The 22852-nt window shown below is 34.2% G+C and overlaps 2 protein-coding genes across 2 annotated transcripts; both read left to right on the forward strand.

Moving 5' to 3' along the window:
- The first annotated feature begins 10307 nt into the window (after positions 1–10307).
- LOC125205997 (receptor-like kinase TMK3) lies at positions 10308–13675 on the forward strand. Its single transcript, XM_048105244.2, has 2 exons — positions 10308–12851; positions 12926–13675. The coding sequence occupies exons 1-2, from the start codon at positions 10520–10522 to the stop codon at positions 13432–13434; spliced, it is 2841 nt and encodes a 946-aa protein (XP_047961201.1). The 5' UTR covers positions 10308–10519; the 3' UTR covers positions 13435–13675.
- Positions 13676–16908: 3233 nt separating this feature from the next.
- On the forward strand, positions 16909–19661 carry LOC125195302 (protein FAR1-RELATED SEQUENCE 5-like). The gene is made up of 5 exons (XM_089061425.1): positions 16909–17098; positions 17244–17347; positions 17552–17973; positions 18141–18573; positions 18678–19661. The coding sequence occupies exons 1-5, from the start codon at positions 16909–16911 to the stop codon at positions 19659–19661; spliced, it is 2133 nt and encodes a 710-aa protein (XP_088917551.1).
- The last annotated feature ends 3191 nt before the right edge of the window (positions 19662–22852 follow it).

A 22852-nucleotide genomic window follows, 5' to 3' on the forward strand; every position in this document is an offset into this window, starting at 1 on the left:
ATTTATTTTTAATCTCACATGAAGTGTCAATTAGAATTACAGTTTTACCCTTTATTTATTTTTAATCTCATTAACTGTCATGCAAAAAAAAAATTTTGTCCATTTTATACCTACCCTTACTGTAATCAATGGAAGCAAAAAAACATTCATTTAGAAATCATCCTCAATTGAATCAATGGCAGCAAAAAAACCCATCAAATATCATATACTGTTACAAACCAATGTTCTCGCACTCCCATCAATAGCCCCTAAAAAATTAAAATCTTAACTCATGTGATTAAAAAAAAAATTTAACTGCTTCACTTTCTTCAAATCTTAACAGCCGGGCTTTGCTCTTCTTCAAGAAGCGGATGAGTTTTTCGGCTGAAATAGTTGGCCCTCTTTCCTTCTTCAAATCGTTCACCAATTGCAGCTTCATCTTCAAGAACCTACCTTAGATAATAAGTTATTTCCTTTTCTTTGTCGATTCGCGAATCTGCCAGAAAATAATCACAATTCAATGGACTAAGACGCCGATGACATTTTGGGTGTTCAGTCGGTTCAGATCTGTACTCGACACCACGTTTTTTTGTCAAACAAATTCAAAATATTTCGTAATGTAACTACATAGCCAAAAAACCAATGAAAATTCTCTACACAAAAACAATGGATTCATTGGAGAAAGCTGTGGTGATAAGAAATATGGAATGCACAATCTAGAAGGGCAAATATTGGAAAGATTTTTTTTTCTTGACACAGCAGAAAAATATCGGAGGGGTAGGCACCGAAATGGTAACTGCTGTAAGTGGGAATAGATACATGGGCCTTGCTACTTCACCGGCCCGACAGTAGGTACTCATATGTATCAAATGATAGAGTTTGACCAGAAACAAGCCATTTTCTGGGCAATACAGGAGTATCAAACGAACCCTTAGAATCTAATATAATTATCATTCAAATATGTCGAATTAATAGTATTTTGCTGAATATATAGGAAGATGTTTTCGTTTTATGTAAAATTTTAATATAGAATTGATGAAAAAAATTATAAATTAAGAGAAATAATAATTAAGTCTTATTAGTAAAGAATGACATTTATTTTATGATATTAGATATAAGTTGATTAATTTATATAGACTATCTAATAGGAAAGTGTGAATAATTGATTGTAGATGGAGAGAATATAATTATTTGTTCCATTCAAGCAATCATAAGCTTCATCGTCGTATTAATACATAAATGGAGGATGAAAGAGAAATTCACCAGCGAGTATGTGCATATTAAATTGGATATATTTAACAAAAAAATCTTCAATATTTCAATGGTAAATAGATGAATATGTATCACATGAAGTGGTGGTATTTATTAGTGTCATTATAGATTAACATTTATCGCCTGAAGAGGCTTTAGTGGGTGATTTGTGATCAGCGATGCAACTACTGATATGGTATAAATATTTTAATGGTCTTTTAGTTTAAAATATTGAAGCAGTTTCCGCGCACTTGGAATATTTACTTTGATGAGGAAATTGCTTAGCTACATAACTACATTATAATGCCATAAATATCGATATTTATTGCTAGATATTGATCAAATTAAAATAATCATTGTGATGTTAGTTTCATAATTTTATTACATTCGCGGGGATTTTTTTATTTCAATTTTTTTGTTTTAACATACCAACTTGGTCTAAACAGATTTTAGTTTAACATGCGTATTAATTGGACATATATGAAGTTCATATCACTTTTATTTTTTCTATAAATTATATGATTTTACTTATTTATATACGAGGAAGTTCAAATAAAAATAGGATAATCCGTATCATCAATATCTGTGGGTCGCCTGTTGGGATGTCAATCTAGCCCGAAACCTATGGGTCGATTCGAATTACCCGGTAAAATTATAGGGCTAGGACCGAAAAATCTCAACTCATATTTAGAAGCGGGCTACGGGGGCTAACCCGTTCAGGTCGGCGGGTTATGTGGGCTGGCCCGAGTGGGTTTCGGGTTAGCCCACGGGTTGAGCATTTAATATAAAAATATAATTAAAATTTTGGATTATATACTTAATTATATGAAGTATATTTGGCAATATCAATATTAAATACTACAACATTGATATGAAGAATATATGGTAATTATGTCTTCTCTCTCAAATTGAAAATTAGGGTTATATGAAATGCATGATTTCTAGATAATTGTAGTCAAATTCATGTGTGCTATTAATTAAACGATGTGTTTATCTATTTTGTTTTAATTTTCAATTGCTATTATTTTCTTTCTCTTGATCACTTTGATAATACTTTACTATTTGTGACAATCCACTTTTTTAATAATTTAGAATATTGGATTGGATCATAAGTAACATATAAGATTACTATTGACCCTAATAACCCGTGGGTTAGCTCGAAACCCGATGATTTAGGGTTAGGACCGAAAATTTATAACCCGAAAAATTCACAGCGTGAATAACCCGTACCCAAATAGTCCGACAACCTGAGTGGGTTAACCCGAACTTGAGCGGATTAGCCCAATTGACATCCCTACTCGCCTGTGTATATATAGGATTAACATTTTTTATTTATATATTACGAATATGGATCTTTGTACTGTAGTATAATTTTCAAAATAAAAAAAGTTAGGCGTGAAATCGAATCTTTAGTCAGACGTAGACAGAATCACGGCGAATAGATTATGCTCTAATTATATTGAGTAAGAAATTTCGGTGTATTTTTATATGACGAATTTTTTCGTGACCGACAATTTTTCGATTTCATATATTTCTAGCTTGAGGATTTAAAATTAAGGTCAGAGGATCAATAAATCAGTGGGGCTTCCAATATGAATTAATAAAAGGATTATGAGATAGCCTACAAATCAATAAGAGAAGTACTACAAGTCCTTGGCCTTGAACTATAAATTAGTAAAAGAATTAATTATTGGCTTAATGCAATGGTCTTCAACCAATAAAATATGAATATTTTACATGAGAACTTGATCCCACAATTCAACCTGTTTTCGATAGATTCATTGTAAGACTAGAATATAAGATATATATTGATCTGTTTAGAATATTTGTTTGAAGAATTACCCAAATAAGTTCATTCTTAGATTTTTTTTTCTTCCTATAAAACTGGCTTCTGTTAAACCACAGTATATTTCATTAAAGTGGTGCTAAGTTTATTCTGCTATTTAATATTCAACATAAACAAGTTCCACAAAATATATAGAGGAGTGTAATTTTTTTAAACAGGTGATTGAGATTGACCGATATGTTGAACCAAGACATATCAGAAGTGTTGCAGGTTGCAACAGATCATATATGTACATGATTACAAATAAATTATCAAAACGGATATGACTACAAATAAATGAATTATCAAATTTTTTAACATAAATTTAAAAGTAAATACTACTCCACTCCAAAACATTAGTATTTTAATTAAATGATTTTTTTATTGTGTTTGAGATCTAGCGAAATAGACTGATTAAAATATTACTCCCTCCGTCCCACAAAAGATGTCACACTTGTGGGACGACACGAGATTTTAGGAGGTTTTGTTTTGTGTGCTAAATGGAGAGAGAAAATATAATTTTTATATTCATGTGAGAGAGAACTTTTTCCAAAAAGGAAAATGTGACATCTTTTGTGGGACAAACTGAAAAGGAAAGTGTGACATCTTTTGTGGGACAGAGGGAGTATTAATTTTCATCCACTTTTAATTTAGAAACATCCTAATTACATTGTGTTTGATTAAATAAAGTTTTAATGTGCTTAATACTTCATTTAATATCACAAAAAATAGATTAGATCAAGTAGTTAATTCTTCTCAACAAACTTTGCAAAATAAATCCTATGACAATATGGTATTAATCTTTGATTAGATGATTTTTATTGTGCTTAAGATCTAATTGCAAAATAGATAGAGCAATTAGTGAATTATTCTCATCAAATTATTTAATTTGTAAATAAATCCTTATGTCACTAGTGTTATCAAATGATTTTTTTTATGTGCTTGAGATCTAATATTACAAAATAGAAAGATTAATAGTGATTTATTCTCATTCAACTTTTTGAGTTATTTAAAAAATCTTAATGATATTAGTCTTTGATTAAAATCACAAAAATAGATATATCAATCAGTGAATATTCACATGTTTGTAAAAAAAATCTTATGACATTTGTGTTTGATTAAATGACTTTTTAATGTGTTTGATATCTAATGTTGCAAAATAGATAAATTAATCAGTGAAATGTTATCATCCAACTATTTGGTTTGTAAAAAAAATCCTAATAATATTAGTGTTTGATTAAATAATTTTGTTTAATATGTTGAGATCTAATATATTGCAAATTAGATAGATCAATTAGTGATTTATTCTTATCCAGTGTTTGATTTGCAAAAGAAATTCTAGAGACATTAGCGTTTGATTAATTTAAATTTTTAATGTGATCAAGATCTAATATTTTCTCTAAATTGGTTGCAATAAATGTACATAATTGTACGTAGTGAATTTTTAATCCAACTATTTGGCTTTCGAAAGAAATCTGAATGATATTGGCGTTTGACTTATAGATATTTTTAATGTAACTGGGATTTAATATAATAAAAATAGATAGATTAATTAGTGAATTATTCTCATCCATTATTTGATTTATAAAATAAAACCTAATGATATTATTATTTAATTAAATAATTTTTTAAGACAAAAAAGTGTAAATAATTAGATTAATTAATTATTTATTCTCATCCAATTATCTAATTTGTAAGACAAAAATCCTAATGGCATTAGTGTTTTGTCAATTACTACATTTTTAGCTTCTATTAGAATACTAAATATTTTGTTTAGTTAGCTTCATAATATGCCATACAGAGTCGGAACAATGTTATATATTACATTATGTATGTGATTTTCTCCGGCTGCTAGTTGTTTGAGTATTTGACCTTTTTATTAGCTTTGAGCTTCTTCTAGTAGTATGAACATAATTTTCTACAAATAGCCATACAAATATACTGCAGATATAGAGTAGAAGCAATGCTATTTTAAAATATGTGGTCATGTAAAAGATTTGTGAATTAATTTCTTACATTTGTTAAAATTATAAAATTTTATTAATGTATAACTTTAATTCATAGTTTGAAAATTTTAGAAAGGGAATTCTAATAAAAAAAAATGAAAATGAGGAGGGTTATTAAAGTCATTTTAATTCATTCACTAGCTACAATTAATATTCTAATATATAATTAATATTTCTACTTAATGTTATGCGGATGGTCATAATTTGGTTTATTTTGCACCAGCCTTAGGCGATACGCATCTTCTTCTTGAGAAAAAATTTAGTGGTCTATCCATATTATTGTGGCATTATAAGGTGGTAGTCCAGCCAATTACTTTTTAACAAATGGTAAAATAAAAGGATCCACCTCCAACTAGACAAACATTTATTAGAAAACATTCATTATACCACTGTTATGGAAAATTACACAATCTTAAATATGAAAATTACTACTATACATTATATTGCATATTTATATATGCACATAATCTTTTAAAATATCTTAATGTACCGAAAAAAAAATGCAACACTTGTTAATATTTTTTTATGGGTATGATTTTCGTGTTCTTTTTTATTTATGTATATATAATATAGTCTATTAAGTATGGGTCGGGTCATCTTCCATTGCTTATAATATCATAATCCAAAATTAAGACCTACACCCTTAGATTTCAAAATGAGTGGATGAGATTGAACCTTACAAATTTCAATAAATAGTAGAAAAATATCAACAAAAAGGTAATATCGTCATTATGTTATCATATGATAATTTTCGTGTATATCAACATAGTGTATTACAAATATCAACGATATGACATAAGAATATCAACACTAGTACAAGAAAATATCAACACATATTTATTGTGATTTTTACATGGTTTTATTGAGATTTTATAAGCATTATATTGAAATTTTTTGATGTATTTGTTGATAAAAATCTGGTTATCAACATTTACGAAAACTAAAATAAAAAATATCAAATTTCATCATCCGAACGTCGTCGGAACATATGCAATTGAGACCTCGTTGGAATCCGTATAAAATTATCTTTAATTTGATATAATTTTTGCGAAAAAATAATTTAAATCGAGAGACTTACGTAAATTTAAAATTTTATGATGATTTTAATGAGAGGGAATTGACATTAATACCCCTAATTTTTATTTAATAATTTTCTTAATTAAAAATATAATTCATGTGACATTATTTCAACCACTAGATCTCCTAATCTAATGGCTAAGATTTGGTCTTAATTTGAGATTGCTAATTAGTTAGCACTTATCACTCCCCTGGGTCGGGTCTTAGTATGTATATACATAGACTATAATGAATGTTTCCTAATAAATGTTTGTCTAGTTGAAGGTGGACCCCTTTATTTTATCATTTGTAAAAAAGTAATTGGTTGGACACACTGCATCATAATGCCACAATAGTATGGATGGACCGCTGAATTTTTTCGCTTCTGTTCTTTTGAAAATGTTGAAAATTGAAATTGGAATTGAGTAACCTCATATTGAAGAAATTGGTGTTAAGTTATTCATTAATTTAATCGCATTTTTATATTTTATTGAATCATATGCATAAAATAAACACCTTTTTATTAGAGCATTTTATTCTACCTGAAAGAAAATAAAATAATGTGGTTTGATCCCTAACCTTATGATGTTTATAAAATTGAGTACTATTGCAAAGCATAAATTTTTGTGATAATTTAATAGGAATACTACGACTATATTGAGCTTTAGGTTAAACTTTATTTATATAAAACAATGCTTGAACAGTGTAAGTTTCCGTTATAAAAAAATTACAACTCGCGAGAAATTGAACTTTATTTATGAAAAATGTCTGGTCATAAGAATTAGTATTAGTATATACATAAAAATCAAGGTTATTTCTAAATTTGATGAAAAAGATTTCATTGTATCGTGATGTTGAAGGGGGACGAAATCTAGACCATACACGAGTAGATATGTGAATTGTGGAATTTATAAGCCTATGAATATGATCACGATGGCGATGAAGATGACTATAAATATTGTGACAAATATTTTATTGGAGCATACGTGGACATCTTATTATTCATTCATTTTTTACAAGTAAATAGGAATAATGAACTGAATTTCCGCACTAAAAGTATGAATAATGAACTGAAAATATTTGATTATGTAACTGTAGGGGTGGGTCGATACGATATATCGTATCAAAAACGTTGTATCGTGTATCGTATCGAAAATATCGATATGAAAGAATTTCATATCGTTATCGTATCGATATTTTGATATATCGTACCGAAATTCGATATATAATTAAATATCGATATATATCGAAAATTTCGATATATATCGATATATATCGAAAATTTCGATATATATCGAAAATAAAATATCGATATATATCGAAAATATCGATATATCGAAAATTTTCGATATATATCGTATTTTCGATATAAAACGATATATCGCGATATAAGGAAATTCATATCGTTATCGTATCGAAAGCTTACGATACGATATTGTATCTTATCGAAAATTACGATATATCGAAAATTCGATAATTTTTCGATATTTTTCAATACGATACGAGCGATATATCATTTTTTTTGATATTTTTCCCCAGCCCTATGTAATTGTATATACTACGTAACTACGATGTATATTGCTTCTTTTATCCTAATAAAGATGAGCTAATTTTCTTTTTAATTTGTATTAATCAGATTGATTAATTATTAATTATAATAGTATTCTTATTTTTATTTTTATTTTTATTTTTACTCTATGCTCTATTTTAATTTACTCTCTTTTCAGTTTATACACAAAATAAAAATTGTACTATAAAATTATGTCTCATCTAAAGAAGACGGGGAGGAGTATTTGATAATGTAATATAGGAGATGTATTAAAAAAAAACGAGCAATTCTTATATGCTAATAAAATATTATGGACTGCATATTTTTAAAATCACATGGTTTGAAGAGCGTCATATATCCATATATTAGATATTGAATTTGAAATTGAAAAAAATCCAATCTACATTATGAAACTAAACTTCATGATATCAAATGGACTTAAAGATTTTAATATAATGTGTGGAATAAAATGTCTAAAGAATTTTTATCGTTTCTAAAATGGTAAAAATGGATTTTTATTGTGGTATGAAGGAAGTAATAAAAATGGCAAGATCTAGTGATGAGTTGAAAAAATTGTGAGAAATTAAGAAACTAAAGTTATTTCATGTTCGCTCAATAAAATAATTTGAAAACCTATAGGCTATAGTCACATGGTTAAATCATAAAATCACAGTAATAAAAAGAGGTACCAAAATTATAAAATCAGAGTAATAGATTGTAAAAGAGTGGACAGGTATGTCCAAAATTTATCCCATTCTACGAGCCGATATTGATTTTTAAAAAGAGTGAATTACATATTTAGGTTCTATACTTATTACGACGCACGTTTGCCATTCCTATACTTGTAAAATATCATTTGTGGTCCTCATATTTGTACTTATGCACGTTTAAAGGTTCTTTTCACTTTTTAGCATTTTTTTCGGACAAAAATACCCCCAAAAGATAGAGGGCAAATTTGCACACTATTTTCTCTTCTTCCTTCTTCTTCTTCTTCTTCTTCCTCCTCCTCCTCTCCTCCTCCTCCTTTTACCTCTCTCGTCCTTCTCCAGTAGCACCGCCTTTCCCTTTTTTCGCTTTAGCACCTCCGACAGTAAATGTTAGTTATGCGAACAATGAATAAAACCTACCATTCCACAATATACAAAAAAATAAAATATTAGTTTGGATTTATAATCAAAGGGCTATGATTAATTTGAAGGGCGTTGGATAAGAATGGTATTTTTGTTGGGATGTTGATATCTAATGCTGATTTGTAGTGTATTGTTTTGCAACCACAAACTGCACAATGGCAATCAAATTTCTTTGGATTATAGAACATGTCCACAACTCAAATGTTCTACAATGTTTACCAGAAAGAGGAAAAAGGAAGAATGAAGGAAGGAAAAAGAGAAAATACTCCCTCCGTCTCAGATTAAGAGTAACTTTTTGCCATAAAAGTCCGTCCCAATTTAAGAGTCACTTTTAGAATTTTTCATATTTGATCATACAATTTTATCCCATTCTTTATCAAAATTACATAAAAATGCCATTATTTACATTAAAATAAATCAAAACAAAAATCAAAAGTCATAAGAGACCCATCTTCAGCCAACTCCACCATCTCACTTCATTTATTACACACTCTACCATCTCACTTCATTTATTACACACTCCACCATCTCTCTTCATTTATTACACACTTAACTCTTTCTTAAAACACGAGCCATAACAATAAGTGACTCCAAATGTGGGACGGAGGGAGTAATGTACAAATTTGCCCTCTATCCTTTGGGGGTGTTTTTGTCCGAAAAAATGCTAAAAAGTGAAAAGAACCTTAAAACGTGCATAAGTACAAGTATATGGACCGCAAATGATATTTTGCAAGTATAGGGACTGCAAACGTGCGTCGTGATAAGTATAAAACCTAAATATGTAATTCACTCTTTTAAAAAATACGATTCGTTTTCGGTTTTTTATATTATTGAAATAACACATAAAAGACCTGCATTTCAATTTCATTTTCATTTTCATTTTCATTTTCATTTTCATTTTCATTTTCCCCTTTCGCTACATTATCCATAAATAATGGACTTGAATTGACACATGCATGATGTCGAATCTATTCAACTGAAGTATATCCCAAAGGTGAATACATAATTATTGATGCCTCATTGTAATTATCCATATAATGGGATTAGACGATTAGTCGATTAGTCCAACAGCATTTTATACGAATCATAGTAGTAGCTAGTAAAATTTTGATTGAGCACTGAAAAATCCAATCATATTCTACATAATTGAATTGTCCGTAATTTTTTTTTATTTTCGACCACGAGTTTAAGAATTGTTGAACATGCACAATAACTTGCTAAATGTAGTCGGCTCTGGAACCGTAAAAAGATTTGATTGTAACTCATTATAAAAATATAGATAAACTATTTGGAAGCAGTGAATTTAACAGAAAAAAACAAATTAGCTTCCAAAGAAACAGAATAAAACAAAACATAAATATGAAAACCAAGTTCATTGGTAATATCAGAAAATAAGAAAAGTAGTACTACTACTCCTTGTAGTAGTAAATAAATTCAACATGTGAAAACACAAAAACACCCTTGTCCCTCGTTGCCGTCACAATTGTAAAAGGGGTTTTCTATGTCTCAAACGCCCACATTTTCATTCAACAATCATAGCTTCAAAGTCTCACATTTCTCAATTTTAAATTCCCTGGTGTTTCCTGTTCACTCTTAATTCTCGCACGTGACAAAGCGGAGGAGCTCTGCAATCTCTCTCTCCAATTATCATCACCTTCGGATGATGGAATGCTGAAAAAGCTTCCGCTCACTGCCTCTCAATGCTAGCCCCAAAACATCTCCCATGGCGACTGCTTCCCAGCTAACACTCGCCGCAGCGCCTCTCTTCCTCCTCCTCTCCCTCTCCATCTCCATCTTCTCAGGCGCCGTCCACAGCGCCACGGACCCGACTGATTCAGCCGTGCTGAATCAGTTCAGAAAAAATCTCGAAAATGCGGAGCTCCTGCGATGGCCTGCCAATAACAATGACCCATGTGGGCCCCCCAGCTGGCCGCACGTTTTCTGCTCAGGCGGAAGGGTCACTCAGATTCAGGTGCAGGGCTTAGGCCTCAAAGGCCCTCTGCCGGAAAACTTCAACCAATTGTCTAATCTCTTCAACATCGGCCTTCAGAGGAACCAATTCAGCGGAAAGCTGCCGTCTTTTGCCGGTTTATCTCAATTGAAGTATGCCTATTTGGACTACAACGAATTTGACTCAATCCCATCTGATTTCTTCGACGGCCTCGTTAATTTGGAGGTGATGGCATTGGATTACAACCCTCTCAACGCCACCGCCGGCTGGTCCCTGCCGCCGGCGCTCCGGGGCTCCGCTCAGCTCACGAATCTCACATTGATGAGCTGCAATTTGGCCGGACCGCTGCCGGAGTTTCTAGGGAACATGTCGTCGTTGCAGATTCTGAGGCTGTCGAAAAATCGGCTCTCCGGGAGCATCCCGGCGAGCTTTAGGGGCTCTGTTGTTTCACAGCTTTGGTTGAATGATCAAGCTGTGGGAATGTCTGGTTCAATTGAGATTGTTTCCACTATGATTTCCCTCACTAGCCTCTGGCTTCATGGGAATCACTTCACAGGTAGAATTCCTGAAAATATTGGTGATTTGGTTTCACTGCAAGATCTTGACCTCAATGGCAATGATCTTGTTGGCTTGATTCCTGCTGGTTTGAGTGAAATGGAATTTGTTAGGCTTGATTTGAATAACAATCACTTTTTGGGGCCTGTGCCTAAATTCACTGCTGCTAATGCTACTTATAAATCAAATCCATTTTGTTTGCCTAATCCTGGAGATCTTTGTGCCCCTTCTGTGATGGCTTTGTTAGAGTTTCTTGATGGTGTGGATTACCCGTCTAGGCTCGTGGGCTCGTGGTCAGGTAATGATCCGTGTAAGTCGTCTTGGTTGGGAGTAGGGTGTGATCCTAGTGGAAAGATCATTACTTTAAACTTGCCTAATTCTAATCTTTCTGGTGTGTTAAGCCCTTCCATTGCCAATCTTCAATCCTTAACTCATGTGTATCTTCAGTCTAACAATATCTCTGGTGTGATCCCAACAAATTGGACTAGTTTGAAGTCTTTGGCAGTGTTGGATTTGAGTGACAACAATCTTTCTCCTCCTCTTCCGAAGTTAAGTGGAGTGAAGCTTGTTTTAGGTGGGAATCCCCTTTTAAATCCATCTCAAAACAATAGCACATCATCTCCGAATCTAAATTCCTCGTCTAGCTCTCCTTCCTCGTCCGATGCTTTCAATACCACACGCCATCCCACAGCACGGAAGCGTTTGAATAAGCTGTATGTGATTGTTGCTCCAGTTGCTTGCTTTTCAGTTATTATATGCTTAGTTCTGCCTCTTTCAATGTACTTGTGTAAGAAGAGGAGAGGCAGGCTCCCTCATCCTGGCTCCCTCGTGGTGCATCCGAGGGCTCCCTCTGATTCAGGCAGCACGGTCAAGATTGCGGTCGCGGATAACACAAACAGGAGTGCTTCCTCCCCGACCACTGCCAGTGTGAACAGCGGCCAGTCTCATGTGATTGAGGCAGGGAACTTGGTGATATCGGTCCAAGTTCTTCGAAATGTGACCAAGAACTTTGCCCCCGAGAATGAACTGGGGCGTGGTGGGTTTGGGGTGGTTTATAAGGGGGAGTTGGATGATGGGACCAAGATAGCAGTGAAGAGGATGGAGGCAGGCGTGATAAGCAACAAAGCGTTGGATGAGTTCCGATCAGAGATCGCTGTGCTATCCAAAGTTCGCCATAGGCATTTGGTTTCTCTGCTGGGATTCTCTGTTGAAGGGAATGAGAGGATTCTGGTTTATGAGTACATGTCTGAGGGGGCTCTGAGTAGCCATCTTTTCCATTGGAAGAAATTGAATTTGGAGCCTCTTTCTTGGAAAAGGAGGCTGAATATTGCCCTTGATGTTGCTAGAGGGTTGGAATACCTTCACAATCTTGCTCATCAAAGCTTCATACACAGAGACCTAAAGCCTTCTAACATTTTGCTTGGTGATGATTTCCGCGCAAAGGTCTCAGATTTTGGCCTCGTGAAACTGGCCCCGGATAGGGATGGGGAGAGGTCTGTCGTCACACGCCTTGCTGGGACTTTCGGATACCTTGCCCCCGAGTATGCTGGTAAGCATTTCTCGAATGATTGTTTCTCGCGTTTAATTTGATAATACTGAATAATTTTATGTCTGCTTGTCCAGTTACTGGTAAGATCACAACCAAGGCGGACGTGTTCAGCTTTGGCGTTGTCCTAATGGAGCTGCTGACTGGAATGATGGCGCTTGACGAGGACAGGCCTGAGGAGAGCCACTACTTAGTCGCATGGTTCTGGCAGATAAAAGCGAGCAAGGAGAAGGTGATGGCTGCAGTGGACCCAACGCTAGACAGAAAGGAAGACGTCTCGGATAGCATCAGCATCATTGCTGAGCTGGCTGGGCACTGCACGGCCAGAGAGCCAGGGCAGCGGCCTGATATGGGGCACGTTGTGAACGTGCTGGCTTCCCTCGTTGAGAAGTGGAAGCCACTGAAGGACGAAGATGAGGAGTATTGCGGGATTGACTACAGCCTTCCGCTTAACCAGATGGTGAAGGGGTGGCAGGAGGCGGAAGGGAAGGACGTGAGCCATATGGACCTCGAAGATAGCAATGGCAGCATCCCGACGCGACCTGCTGGATTCGCGGACTCCTTCACTTCAGTCGATGGCCGTTAGTGTTAGCTATATATCATAAGGATGATGTTCGTTGATTTTTTTTTTTTGTTCTTTCGTTTTGTATTGGTGTAGATAGATTGTGTTGTTGATCATTTTTGTTTTTGTGATGTTGTAAGCAGTTTTTTTTTGTTTATTTAATTTGACTCTGCTTTTGTTGTTTGGTGTTAGAGTTACATTGTTTGGTGCCTATTTCTTGGATTTGTAGATATTGGAAAGTCACTCACCGCTGCATTCTTCTTTACTGATTATTCCTGAATTAATTTGTTATTTTGTGAAAGGATTAGCTGATTAAAATTATTTAAAAACTTCGACATAAAGTTTTGCGGATCAATATAAATTTTTTAGTATTTTACGGAGTACTACTACTTAGATATTCTTATAGTCTACTACTTTTGTTTCAGTAGAAACATACTTTTGTTTCAGTAGAAACATTTTGGTGTGTTCCAAGGAGTGAAGTCATTTTTTATTCTTTTTTAATTAAAAATCAACATATTTTTTCTCACTTATGTTGCTCTTTTTTTTTTATTTTTTATTTTATTCTCTTTTTAATATATTTATTTTTTTTATTTCTTAATTTATTCATTTTTTATTTAACTTATTCCGCACAAATTTTTTCAAAATTAGGCGTGGGAGAGAAACGGCTCCACTGTCGTGGCAAAGTATTTTATTAAATTTGATTTGAAAATTAAAAAAGTAAATTTAATTACGTCAATGCAAGAAATGGGAGTCAAATCAGCATCCAATACCACGTTGTGTTGATGTAGAACGTGAAGTCAATTTGAGTGGCATGTGTAAATGTGACATGTCTAGCTGTCTAGTTTTCACGTTTGATCATGTGATACATAATTGAGGTTAAATGATTGGTGGATTATTTGGAGTTGTCGTAAATTTATTATCATCGGTGACATTGTCACCAATGTCACCCATATAAGATAAAAAAAACTATAAATAAAAATAATTCTAAATGAAATTAACTTGACAAACTCTTCCATTTCAATGTCGCCCTGCCGACCCCAACAAAAAGTGGGAGTCAAGGACACATGTCATCTTCTTGTTGGATGTGGAATATTTAATTAATTTTGATTTTCTTGCACTACTTTAATTAGTTATTATTATATTCAATTACTTATATTTCTTTTATTATACTTTATTTATTTTAATGTCTACTTTCTTATAATTTATAGTATAAACTTAGTACTATAAATCTGAATCTCGCGACATTTTGAACATTTCCCATTAAATTAATTTTTAATTTTTTATTACTTTAAATTATTGATTTGTTATAAATTAATCATAAATTTGTATATTAATTTAAATTATATGAAAAATAAAATATTTAATTGAGTTAAGTTGGGTTAGGTTGGGGTCACTAATGAAGGTAAAAGAGTTGATTGAGTGAGAGTTATGTATGTAGATGATATCTAATATTTTCTGTTTTAAATTTGAATCATATACTTTTTTATTATAATTTTTAGACATTATTTAATATATTTAAATTAATTATAAATCAAAATATTAATATAGAATATATGAAAAAGAAAATATTGGGTTGGGTTGGGTTGGGGTCACTGATGGAAGTAAAAAAGTTGATGGGGTTGAATTGAGTGAGGGTTGTGTATGTGGAGGATAGAGAAATGAATATTTTATTAAAAAGTTGATTGAGGTTGGGTTGGATGAGTGTCACGGATGGAGATTAGTGGACAGACGAGATAATCCATACTTGGTCACGACTCTATATTGCTCTACTTTACACGTTCAATCTTCTTTTTCTTCCTTTTTTTTCTTTTTCTTTTTCGATTTCGATCTTAGATAGTCATAAAATAGATTGTCGTAAATTTTCTTTTTCAATCTACTTGGATAGTCACGAAATAGATTATAATACACCATTGTATATTTGTATTGTATACTGTATTTATGGGATTATCATGATAAAAGTTTATTTTGAACTTATACATATATACATCCGGGATTGTGATCAAAACAGAAATTAATATTAATGGCATATTGTAGAACTGTCATTTTCAGATATGCAGAAGTCAATGTTAATTTTTTTCGTGTCATTTTACAGAGCATCCACAATGGAGGCTGACGGATAGGCTGACCGATCCGCTAGCATCCATTGCAGCAATTTAGGCTAGCCGATCGGCGAGCTCTAGCCAATTCGCGGGCGCTAGCCGATCTGCTGGCCGATGCGCTAACCGCCATAGTAGGCTCAATTTCGGCTAGCCGGTTGCATTTTTTAATGTATTTTTTATGCATTTTTTTTATTTACTAAATTTTTAATGTATTTTTTATGCATTTTTATTGCATTTTAATGTACTTTTTTATGAATTTTTTTAAATTATGTAATTTTTTTTAGGATGTACCTTTTTTTTAATTTATATAAAATTATTGCATTTTTTATTGCACTTTTTATGTATTTTTTAATAAATTAGTGAGGAGTAGAGTGAGGTGGGGGCTCGTGTGTGGAAGCCCGATTTTTTTTTTAATTACGTAACTTTTTTTTAATTAATGTACTTATTTATTAAAATGAAATTAATGAATTTTCCCGTATATGTGTCGTAAATTTTATTCCGTATTTTTTGTATAATTCCGTAAATTTAGTTGTTCTTTTAATAGTGCTGATGATGTGGCTAGACTATTGCTTGTCCAGTTGCTTGTCTTGATGATGTGGCAGGAGGAATTTTAGTGATGGATGATGTGGCAGGAGGAGAAATAAGCTAGCCTATGACTGGCCTATTTACCATTGTGGATGCTTATTAGATTAAGTTAAGTCATCATTCTTTAAACGAATTAAAAATCATCTAAAAATTGATATATATGTTGTCTTAAAATAATTTTCGTATTTTAGTTTTATATTCTGCAATAAGATTGAAGTATCCTTCACAGCTCTTTGGTGTTAAGCTTCAAACAAATTACAGCCCTTGGATCATTGAATTGGACGGTTGTGATCAATACATCCCTATATATATATAGAATTGTATTCAATGTCGAACCAATTTTAATGACCGAACTAGAGAACAAATCATGTCCACCCATTTTTATAATCTTATGGTCATAATTAATTATCTCAAATATTATTAAATATTGTCTACATGTAATATAATATTATGTAAGTAACGTGTGGGGGCTTATTTTGTAATTGTAACTTTGGCAGTTATTTTGTTTTCCTTGATTTCAGACAAGTTAATATGGCAATGATTTTCACACGATTCTACTGCACTCTTCATTTGCAATTCAATCTTCTAATATATTCACACACGTTAATATGATAATGATATTCACACAATTCTAATCAACTCTTAATTTGCCATTGAATCTGCTAATTTGCACAGTTCAATCTCTCTATATAAACTAATCTCAGTTACATTCATTCGCAATCTTCAACTATCATCTCTCTACTTCTTCGTCTTATTTCGTTGTATGGATTCTTCAAACAGCTTTACGCCTGGAACGAACTTTACCAGTATATCAATGGACGACTCGAGCAATCCTTCTCACTCAACTGAATTTTCTCCCGAAGCAGGAAACATACGCGGAACTACTTCTACAGAAAATATTAACTACAATCATGGGTCAATATTCGATGAGTTACAATCTCCGGTTGGCTGCTCACTTTTTGATTCCGACTCCGAATCATCCGAGGATGAAGAACTAGAGCCAGGTAGTTGGAATATTTGTTCTGTTAATCGCAGTGAACATTTTTCACATAGAATATATTGATGTATAATTTTGTTCGTAGTAGTGAAATATATTTCATAAAGGATGAAACAAATTGCATACTGAATGAACTTTTTTTTTAATCTCAGTGTCATACATCCCTAAATGTCCTTCCCAAATGAAGCCACATATTGGCCAGGTTTTTCATACCTTGGATGATGCTACAGTCTTCTATAATAAATATGCACAACAGGTAGGGTTTGACACCTGAAAATATGGATCTAAAAGGGTTGGAGATCTGATTACATGGCTATACGTTGTGTGTAGTAGAGAAGGTGAGAAGCGAGTGAATTATAAACAGCCTGAGACTAAACGTAGTCGTTCTTCTAGAAAGTGTCTTTGTAAGGCTAAAGTTGCTTTTAAGTTTTGTAAGGGTACTGGTTATGTTGTTAAACAGTTTGAAGAGCAACATAATCACGATATGGTTCAATTACGCCATAAGCGATTTATGAGGCTCAATCGCAATATCGACCTAGTGCATCAGAAATTCATTGCAGATTGCGCAAGTGCAAATATTGGTCCCACGTTGACTTTTAGTCTGCTTAGCGAGGTCTTAGGTGGTTTGGATTACGTCGGATGCACCATTGTCGAGGTTCGCAACTATAGGCGTGATCTAAGAGCATATGTGGATGGTGCTGATGCGCAAATGGTATTGAATGATATGAAGCGGAAGGATATATGTTCGTCGTTCACCTACGACTTTGAGGTAAACTCTAAGGGCATGCTTACACGTCTTTTCTGGTGTGATCCTATTGCCAAGCACAATTACCATTTGTACGGTGACATTGTCTCTTTCGACACAACCTACTCAACAAATAGGTACGACCAATAAGTAGTCACTGTTTTAGATTGCTCCATCTTGTTTGGTTATTTATGTTTGTTTATTTTTAAATGATGAATTATTTATAGTTCCAAGTGATATAACATAATTACGGGATGAACTATTCTGTCCACTATGATATGTGAACCTTTTTGATGGAATGTAGGTATTGTATGATTTTTGCACCATTCACGGGCAAAGACAATCATGGCAGACCCGTTACATTTGGTGCAGGATTGTTATCGAAAGAGAATGCTCCTTCTTTCGAATGGTTGTTCGAAAGGTTTGTTAAATGCATGGGCGTTGCTCCCAAATTGATCATTACTGATCAGGATTTGGGAATGAAGGTGGCTGTCGATAGTGTTCTAGTTGATACAAGACATCGATGGTGCATGTGGCACATCATGTTTAAGGTCGTTGAAAAATTGCCCAAGAATCAGCTCCACAATGAGGATTTGAAGAAGAAGTTAAATAAATGTGTGTGGTTGGAGTTGATAGATCCCGAAGAATTCGAAGAAACCTGGCACGAAATTATGGAAAAATACAGCCTTACAAACAACGAGTGGTTTTCGACAATGTTTGCTAATCGAAAATTCTGGGTATGTCAACTGTTTTTATGTAATACCGTGTTGTACAAATTTTGCTTAGTTATGAACTATATTAAGGTATTTATGAATCTATTTACATATGCGCTGATATACAGGTTCCAGCCTACTTCAGGGATTTTCCAATGAGTTCATTGATTAAGACCACCTCTGTATCCGAGTCTCAGAACAGTTTCTTCAAGAGGTACACTAAGTCTCGGTGTAATCTAGTCGAGTTTCTTATGAATTACAACAATGCGTTGGATGCCCAGAGGAGCAATAGCAACAGGTTTGACTATCATGACTCCAACACGACCCCAATTTTGAAAACAAATTCTGCACTTGAGAGGCATGCGTCAACAATCTACAGTGGCAGTAGGTTTACGGCAATTCAAGAAGAGATTGAGGAAGCAATTGATATTTGCACCATGGTAAAGACTTCAGTCGAGGATTACACGGAAATATATGTGATCAATGACAAGTTCTCTAAGGACTGGTATGTGTCTTATTCCGTCTCTGGCGATTTGTATATATGTGGGTGTAAACTATTTCAAAGACTTGGACTCGGATGCAACCACATTTTTTGGGTCTTACGAAACAAAAAATTGAAGCTGGTTCCTGATTACTTACATGGAGGACGTTGGTTGAAGTCTAATTTTTGCAAGCCTTTTCACTGTGGTTTTGTTGACGATATTGAAACAGCTCTCATTATCGATGAGGCAACACAAGAATGGAGGGATATGCATAGTGATTATTTTGAGGTTGCACAGACTATTAAGGGGAACGTTGACCAGATTCGTGCATTTAGACAAATTATTGCTGAAGGGAAGAAAACGATATTGGGCGAAGGGCTTGTATTGTCTATTAGTGATAAGAGGCAAATGATTGAGAATTTCTATTGGTCTCAAGCCCCTAGCGAAATAGATGTCCATCCTCCTGACGTTGTCAAAACCAAGGGTTCAGGAAGACGACCTCTTACACGCCTTGAGCAAGCTATGAAGCTGAAGGCAAAGCCTGACCGTAAATGTGCCGAATGCGGCGAGGTTGGTAATCATGATGCAAGAAATTGCAAAAAGATTAATGAGAAGCAGAAGAAAAAGTAGTACAATATATCTTTCGTCACTATGTCTTGATGTATTGTCTCAGTTTTTTAACTGCTTTATATTTTACTTAGATGAATATATTTTCTGTTTCGATGAATATAGTTTTATAATAAATGAAGTATTTAGGATATCCTTTTAACGTTTTGGATGGTTGAACTAATCTGACGGTATGATGTATAATCTTTTATACAGGATGTATAATTTTTTATACAGAATGATCTCTTTATAATATTATTTATATTTTATTGAACTAATTAAATGTTTGTTCATATTGTAGTAAATTTAATTCATCATAAAACCATGTTTCTGTATCCCTTAGTATAAAAATTCCATAATATGTTCTTAATAATTCATTATATATTGAAATGTTTCACCATGAATTCAAAGTACTTTAGCTACTAAAAATCTCTAATAACTGTACTACACAATATACCAGTTTTTGTTACTTTGAGCTAATAACAAAGGAAGATACTATTCGGTTTACAGTTTACACGTGGGAAAAATTGTTCGGATATCAGATATCAAAACATCACTTCTTCTTAAGGTAACATGCTATCATTTTTTCAACATCAATGTCCTTGTTTTTGCTTTCGACGTAGTATCTCATTGCGATGCACTTGTTGTTGATGCATTCATGACTATTTATTTCATTCATCAAAACTGAACAATATTTGGCCCTCAAGCTCTGCAGTAATCCTTTGCTTGTTTTTTTAGCCCACAATTCCAATATTCAACGCTCTCGCCCTTGTACGTTTCCATGTGTCTCATCAAAACGACACCACAATCTTCAGCATTAGTTGACGAACTGTCTGGGGCCTCTCTTTAAGCATAGACTCTCAACTTCATCATCAGAATTTATTGATTTGCTGGGCTGTCCAGATGACTGCTTAGCAGCTTCCTTTCTCAGTTTCTTCCCTTTTCCTCTAGCTTTTGTGGAGTCTTTATCAGATTCCCCAACAAACTCTTCATCCATTGTTCTGTTTCTCTTCGATCCTAAAATAAGGATTTATTGTCAGTATGGATAATCATACAGAACGTATGATAAGGCTCATTTCATGCATTGGTTTAGGGTTAAAATTCTGTGCATTTGGGGCGCTAATGTGCGTAGGTGCGTAGTAAATCTGCCGGACCTAGGAGTTGCTGTTACCGGACCTGGCAGATGCAAAAGAGATGAAATTGAAGCAAAAATCAGAAGTCGTCGTTCGGACCTGGGAGAATCAAAAGTTGGCGACAGGAACAGAATGGAGCGAGAGCAGATTATTTTAAAGAGTCTTACTCAAGGGCAAGAGCGTAAAATCACCAGAGGGGATACCCTAGGGATCAAAGCCTCGCATATATAAGGAGCTCAACCTTGAAGAACAAGAAAAGACCGCGAGCAGCCGCTTCTACGCTTTCCTAGCTCTAGTTTTAGTTCCATACTTCAAATTTTCATTTTCGTGTTGCTGCGCACTTGAACATGGAGGATTCTGGCCACCTTGGTTCTCATCGTCATCGTTATTTTGCTGTGTAACACCGCCTTGTGAAGGCGAAGAAACAATTCTATTTGCTTTCGTTTAGTACTTTGTGGTTTTTAAGTTCGCAACTTTAGCTTCTGACTTTGCTCTGCTGGATTCAGACTTATTTCTAGTTATTATGGAAGTTTATGTTTGTTTTCGGTTGGTTATCTCTGAGTTTATGTTCATCTCTTGCTTTTAGCTTTCGTTCTTTGTTTGTTGTTGGATGTTTGGAGCTGAGATCTGTTGGTTTGTTGTTGGAGGTTGGGGATTTGCATATGGAGATGTTTGGATTTGTTGAATCTTGGTGTTTTAGAGTTGAAGTTTCGCATATTTGGTGCTTGATGTTTACGTTGTGCATGATTATGGCTATTTACTTTCTGTTTCTGCATCCTTTAGGTCCAGTAGCGTAGATCTGTTAGGTTAGGCTTTAATTTCTTGTTTTAAGTCTAGATCTTAAGTTTGCTCTGTTTTCATGGTGTTTAAAACTCTGTTTTCTCTGCTATTCTCGTTTGATTCCCGAAGAAGATGAAGTTGTTGGTAGTTAGAACCAGATCTGCTTTATGTCAGTACTTTTCTGCATGTACTTTACTTTTTCTGCATATCCTCCAGACCCTGTCAGTACGATCCATTTTGTCTCTTTCACTTTTTTGCATGCTTTTCCAGACGCTGGTAGTTTAAGGAAACTTGTCTTGCTTTTTGCTTTATGCTTGTTTGTCCAAATTAGGAAAGTCTGTATAGTTAAGTTTACTCCAGTTATCTTAGAACTTTAAAATATCTCAGTTTCCCTAAGTCATGTATGTTCCGTACGCTCTCAGTTCCTAGACCCAGTAGGCAGAGTAAAGTTCTTCAGATTTATTAGACCCAGTAGATAGAGTAAAGTTCTTCTGATTTATTAGACCCAATAGGTAGAGTAAAGTTTTGCTTATCTCTCAGACCTAGTAGTTTTAAGTTCTCGACCCACAAAATTGCGTGGCAGCAGCCAACCCCTTTTCTTTCCCAAAACATCCTCAAATGCAGTTTCGTAGCACCTTCGTCCTCGTGGGATCGATCCTTTACTTCCCTGTGCTAAGTTGTAGTATAGTGGGTTGAGGTTTTTGAAGGGACAGAGTGCACCCAACGACCCCTTTCTGATAAGTTTCATGATCTTCTAGCCTCTGAAGTCTAGTCGAATCCTCTGGACCTGTTAGATCGAGTGACACATATCACACCGCACCTGTACTGCACTCTCGAGACCTGTCAAAATGGCACTGTTGCCGGGGACTGCATGGTGTTATTTCTGTGTTTGCGAATGTTTTGGTGTAAATAGTTTATTTACTATGTTTTCTTTTGTTTCTCTTTTCAGTTTATGAACAGGAGCTACCGGTTCGGACACTGGAACAACTCGCCTGGTTGGAGGAGCGCCCAGACTAGTTGGCGAGTCAAGGAAGCGATATTCCCAGTTACCACCAGATCGGGGCTTACAATAGGGGATCCAGTTCACCTGAGTTCGGAGAGCGACGAGGAGTCAACTTCTTCAGTTAAGAAGGAACCAAAGTCAACCTCAGAAACAGAGGAGGAAAGCGTTGAAGGTATGGCCAACGCAGGCGACGACGATCCGGAGATCGGCTGGCTCACTGCCCATTTAGATGGTGAGCCAGCCTAGGCTATCGTCTCTACCCAGCGCCAGAGGGCGATTGACATCAAAACTAATGTGCT

Source organism: Salvia hispanica, chromosome 6, assembly GCF_029641045.1.
Source record: "Salvia hispanica isolate PSC_SH4W2 chromosome 6, Shi_PSC_v1, whole genome shotgun sequence".
Taxonomy (NCBI): Eukaryota; Viridiplantae; Streptophyta; class Magnoliopsida; order Lamiales; family Lamiaceae; genus Salvia; species Salvia hispanica.